General features: G+C 37.4%; 2 protein-coding genes across 2 annotated transcripts; both read right to left on the minus strand.

The window, feature by feature from the left end:
• LOC144428260 (armadillo repeat-containing protein 7-like) lies at positions 1-2,731 on the minus strand. The gene is made up of 4 exons (XM_078117231.1): positions 2,596-2,731; positions 2,276-2,392; positions 1,367-1,599; positions 1-1,026 (listed from the first exon to the last, which is right to left on the minus strand). Exons 1-4 carry the CDS (start codon positions 2,668-2,670, stop codon positions 879-881), a joined length of 573 nt encoding a protein of 190 aa, XP_077973357.1. The 5' UTR covers positions 2,671-2,731; the 3' UTR covers positions 1-878.
• On the minus strand, positions 2,707-5,271 carry LOC144428261 (transmembrane protein 14C-like). The gene is made up of 4 exons (XM_078117232.1): positions 5,077-5,271; positions 4,021-4,122; positions 3,720-3,807; positions 2,707-3,526 (listed from the first exon to the last, which is right to left on the minus strand). The coding sequence occupies exons 1-4, from the start codon at positions 5,150-5,152 to the stop codon at positions 3,463-3,465; spliced, it is 330 nt and encodes a 109-aa protein (XP_077973358.1). The 5' UTR covers positions 5,153-5,271; the 3' UTR covers positions 2,707-3,462.
• Between the last annotated feature and the right edge of the window lie 441 nt (positions 5,272-5,712).

Raw genomic sequence — 5,712 nt, forward strand, 5'->3', positions numbered from 1 at the left:
TAAAATCCCAAATCGTTTTATTTACACCAAATGGGGGGATACAGATCAGAAGCCACGACCGTCAATAATCAAATCCATAATAGCAAAACACTAACTTCCGGCCCATGTGTTTTTTAATATGAATTTCATTTTACAGTGAAGTATGCATTCAGTCATTCGGAATCAAATGTCACAAGAGTCAGCTACATGTGGCCAAAATCCCTTTCACACTCTGCATATGGTACCTTAGAGCAGGGCTACTCAACTATTTTTACTGAAGATCCGCATACAAAACTTCAAAAAAATTTGGGTCCGGTCTTTCCAGATTTCCATATTTTGGCATCCTCAAACACGCACTTCCTCGGCCGACTAATGATTATTAGCTAATCAGGATTGTTTATTATGGCGTTATAGTTCTTTTCATATATATTTAAATCCATAAAAGTTATTTTAGGAAAGGAAACTCAAAAAGTGGGGCTAATGATCCAAAATAAAGAATAAGGCGCGGTTCGAAACGAATACCCGGGAGGGCCGGATTCGGACCGCCAGTTGAGTAGCCCTGCCTTAGAAGCACAACTATCGGTGAAAAAGAGTGCAAACGAACATTACAACGTGCTAAAAACTAACAATCAAAGTTTTCATCCATTTCGGATGAATTGAGGGCAGTCTTTATACCAGTCGCTCCTATTTAGATCCCCGATAGTATTACTGCGGAGAAATACTGAAGTACTTTCATCAGGGGATCCTTATCCAAACAGTTTTCTTCAAACAAGCATTTGTATACTCAAGCCAACCATCACATTTTACTGGATTTGCTATACATTTGAGATCAATGCATGACAATGTCCAACAGCATTTAACAACTGAACCTTCTTCAGGTGAACCCTTCGAATTTTGCTTTAGGTATTCAATGACCTCTTTCTTCCTTTATTTTCACTCACACAGTAATCCTCCAAAAATACAGTGGCAAGATTTGAGATTCGATTATCCTCCGATTCTTTGAAAACTTTCAAATTTTTGACCAATGCAGGAGTTATAATCAAGTTCCTGTAATTGAAACACAATTCGACAAGATTGATCTTATTGCAAACGCGGGACTCTCATCCGGTTACCAGTCCATTTCGAGCTCTGGTTAGCCAGTTATTCTGTTTTCAAATGCATGGACTTGATTGCGGAGGTAGCAGTAACCAACTAGCATTACTTGAACCACCCTATGGCAGCGATAAGTCCATCTTCTTGCACATAATTATCCTCCAAGTGATGCAGATTCAGTGAACCATGTAGTGTAATCAGAGGTGCAGTGGCAAGCGTATTCCTATCATGATGCCCAATACCACTGAGCATCTTGGCCAATCTGAGTCCAATTATGGATCAATAACTTACCTACCTTGATTGTGGTAGAATAAGCTGCATCAATGTTGTCATTCCAGAAAGAACAGTTTCGGTATTAACACTATAAAGACATCTCATGATAAGTTGTACACTATCATCCCCATCCAGAACATAATCCCTGAACTTAGGATCTGCCGTTATATTACAAAGTCCTGCAATTCCAAACTCTGAAATTTTTGAATTAATGTCTTCATCATCTGTCAAACAATCGAGGAAAAGATCGACTACCTGGAAGATCAATGAGCGCTTTCAGATTTTTACACTTGGATTAGGATAATAGAACATGGCATTTGAATTTCATCATATCAATAATTCCATCTAAACTGGCAGAGGGAAGTAAATTTCAAACTGATTTGAGATTTACATGCGATAAATTCATGAAAGAGGCCTGCCCTTTGATGAAAATAAAACATTCCAGATTTCCAGGTCATATGGACTGATAATTGGCGATCTAAACTCGTAGTTCTTGCTGCGACAATTAAGCCAAAATATATTGAATAGGAGAAGAATAAATGGAAAAGTCTAAAGCAGTGGTTCTCAAATGGTGGGGCGCGCCCCACAAGGGGGCGTAGACAATTATTTGAGGGGGCTGTGAAGCTAATTTAAAATAAAAATATTTGTGAGATTTGATCTTGCTCACCTATTTTGCATATTTATATTTCCTTATTTTACGTTCCATCCACGTATTTTCAATGTGTTGTTTGAAAAAACATACTTTCTCCTTACTATCAGTTATTTGTAGCTTAATTATTTGTAGTCAATTATTATTTTTCAGGCTGGGGCGTGAGACTTGAAAAATTCCAAAAAGGGGGCATGGCTTAAAAAGTTTGAGAACCACTGGTCTAAAGCATGCTATATACTCCTCAACAAGGGGATTTTCATTCCACACAGTTGTTTAAAATACCTGCAATTTCCTCAAATATTCATAATTTATTGGATCATAGGCAAAATTAGCAAGATTCGCTAGAACTTGTTCTTTGTCGGACTCACTTTTTGTTTGCTGAAATTCAGTTACGAGAGCCTGAAAAATAATTAATCCCATTATCATATGTCCAAGGAATTTTAGCTTCCACATATATTTAACTATTATCAGACATTCTGGAATATAGGTTACTAAACTCCTTTCGAACAAATATAGAATACAATCCCCCAGTCACAATAATATAAATCCTATCCTAATTTCAAACGACTACCAACAAACACAATTGTATATGAGGATATCACCTGCAGATAGTCAAATCTGTTCAAATCTTTTTTCGGTCGAGTCCTTTGTTGTAACCTTTTATGAGTTGTGAACATTTCATGAAAATATTACAATATTTTTACTCAAGTAAACTGTGCTAAAACAATGTTGTCCAGGTTAGAAACATATCTAACTAGTATCCATTTCTAGTGTATATGAATTGGAATCAAGCGAATGTCAGGGAATGGTTTCCTATCTACATTAGCTCTGATATTCTAGTTGTCCACAGCATTGGTCAGAGTGGGCAAGGTTTTTGGACCAGGGGCCAAAATTTTGACCACCTAGACTAGCGGGCCATAAAAGTGTGACGTAAAAGTGTTACATAAGCAAAAGTGGAAAACAATAAGCCTTGTGCCAACACTAAATTTAATTGCAATCTCAACAAATTCCTCGAGCTCATCAGGCGGTCCAGATTGGGCCCGTGTCAGGGTTAGAGTGAACACCATATAATAGCAAATAGTAAAGCAACTAAAAGTACATTTTCAATTGTGACAGGGTTCATGAATAGGAAGGAACATGACAAACAAAATTTCAACAGGAATGTATTGTACTATTGTTGTCAAAATAGAACATAAAAATTCATTCATGACATGATTGACAAAAATGCTGTAAGGCAATCATAATTTTAAAAAATAACAAACAAAAAATCATAGAAAACAAATTGAAAAGATATTCCATCATTAGTTTCAGTCACTAGGGTGCAACAGAGCAGAAGCACACTTCAGAGTCCCATCATATTCTTATATATTTCATAATCTAAATAGTTCTCATTTCTCTCACTGGTTCGTTATATTGAGAAAGCTGGTTTATAGCAGCAAAAAAAGTAAAATGGAGAACAATGTTGGTGATTATTCCACTTTTCCTTGGTTACCAGTTGTGAGGTTACAAATACTCCGCACAAGGATTCCAGCACTAAAATAGTAAAAAAGAAGAAATTTGAGAATGAACAGATGAGGATTATTACAGAATGAGTGTTATAAACAAATAGTGCACACTCGAATAAATTTGTCCTGGCTGACAATTCATTGTTCAACGTAAAAACTTTTTTTTGTTCAAATGAGGGCTTGTAACCTAGCTAAACCTAACCATTCTAATAATATCTCACCTCAATAATGCAACAAGTCCGGCAGGCATAAACTTTCTTGACCCGTAGAATCTCCAACCCATCATTGCACCAAGTGATGCAGACACTCCTAAAAATAATTGAAAGCTTTTCAAGGAAATGGTATGGTACATGTTTTAATACATTCCTGGAATCGCATTATTCACGTTATATAGACTTCTGTATCTAAAATTCGAATTATATTCAAAATTGATTTATCTATGTATTTCTAGTTTCATCATCCAAAAGCTTGCACCTCGGAATATTATGAAAACCACCAGGAAAAAAATGAATACATATTTACCAACAGTAAGCCAGAGATCACTTGGATCTTTAGATGTTCGATATGCACCAAGACCAGCAAGCCCTCCAAATAATAAACCTGCTCCTAATGAGGTTGTACTTCCTAAACATAAAAAGATAAAATGATTGATTTAAGTATTTAATAGTATTGCAGTCTACTTAATACTTCGATAACCAAACAACTCGACACTGTAACAACCCGGTCCTTAACCGAAAAATTTGAGTCCAAAATACTGCGGTATTTAGGTAGTTATCAAGTTAACATGTGTTGAGAAATTTTTGTGATTCAGTTCTTTTTCTTGCCTTTCTGCTGCTGATCATGGCTCCAAAGAAAGGTAGTTGTAAACGGAAGAGGGAGGAAAACAGTGAGAACAACTATCGAGTTGAAAAAAGAGAGTTTGGTAGTTGAACAACCATCCTCGAGCCTGAACAAAATATGTCCGACTACCGAGGTATCACTCTAATAATAATAATTCCTCCTCTGATCAACCTGTATGGGTTCGCAGGTTCGAATCCCATGCGAGGATAGTTATGCGTGAAAGAATTGCTGAACTGCTCGCTCCCGTAGGGTGGTTCACCTAACCGCTGGTCGGTTCCGGCTTCCTCCACCATCAAGTCCGCGCTTCCGGAAATAAATAACTGTCTAATTCCATACCCAACATGGACTGGCAACCGGATAAGAGGCCGTGGTTCGCCATATGACAGTATGATTAAGCTGTCTTATCAGCTTGCCTCTCCCATGTAAATCCCATCCTAATTAGGCTAGAATCAGCTCAAGTCCTGTTTTTAATATACATGACATCTTGTTTCCAGAGTCTGAGAGTCTCCTTATTTAATGCTTGTAATTGCCAAAACACACATGCAAAAATAATGTTTATTTCTGTATTTTCTCATGGTTTTTGAATTGTGTGCATACTGGTGTTGCTTATAAATTGCCGCTATGCCATTAACAGGTTACTTATTTCAGTATTTAGTCAGAACCTTAGATCTAGGTTACCGTATCGATAACATCGAAATACAACTGATGTTAGTCTAAATCTGAAATCTCTTCCCTTACCTGCTTTAGCATATCCAACAATGCCGCCAGCTGCAACAGTCGCAGCGTAGAGAAATCCGATCCAATCGACTGCCATTTTTTCAGTACGTACTCTAGTTTTCCTGATTGCTCAAAACGTTTACCCTAAATCAGTAAATCCTTTAGTTCTGATACAGAAGCAACCTTTGCAATTGTGCATGGGCCAAGGTTGTTTTGCAAAGCTGATGGCACTTGCTCTATAGTGCCACCACATAGGGAAATCTCAAGGCCATCATATAAGCAGAGTCATTATATAATGGCTCTGATATAAGCATGGCCATCCACAATATAAAGATAGAATCATAAATATTACATAACAAGTTGACAACTGTATCAGATAGGAGAGAACAGGATTTACATATTCTTCCGGGGCAGAGAGGCTGCTTTATCATATGGCGAACTATGTCCTTTCGTCCGGCTGAGGTACGATAGAGGTATGGGATTAGTAGGTAGGTGTTTGTTCAAGTCCATGCTTCCGAAAACAAATAACTGACTTACTTATCACATGCACTTGTAACCGGACAAGAGACCGTGACTCGCCATTGATTAAACCATCTTGCTTCATTGGCAATAGACATTCGAAAATTTCTTGTATGCTTCACTCACCGAAGTGCTGGG

The sequence above is a fragment of the Styela clava genome, chromosome 10 (assembly GCF_964204865.1).
Source record: "Styela clava chromosome 10, kaStyClav1.hap1.2, whole genome shotgun sequence".
Classification (NCBI taxonomy): Eukaryota; Metazoa; Chordata; class Ascidiacea; order Stolidobranchia; family Styelidae; genus Styela; species Styela clava.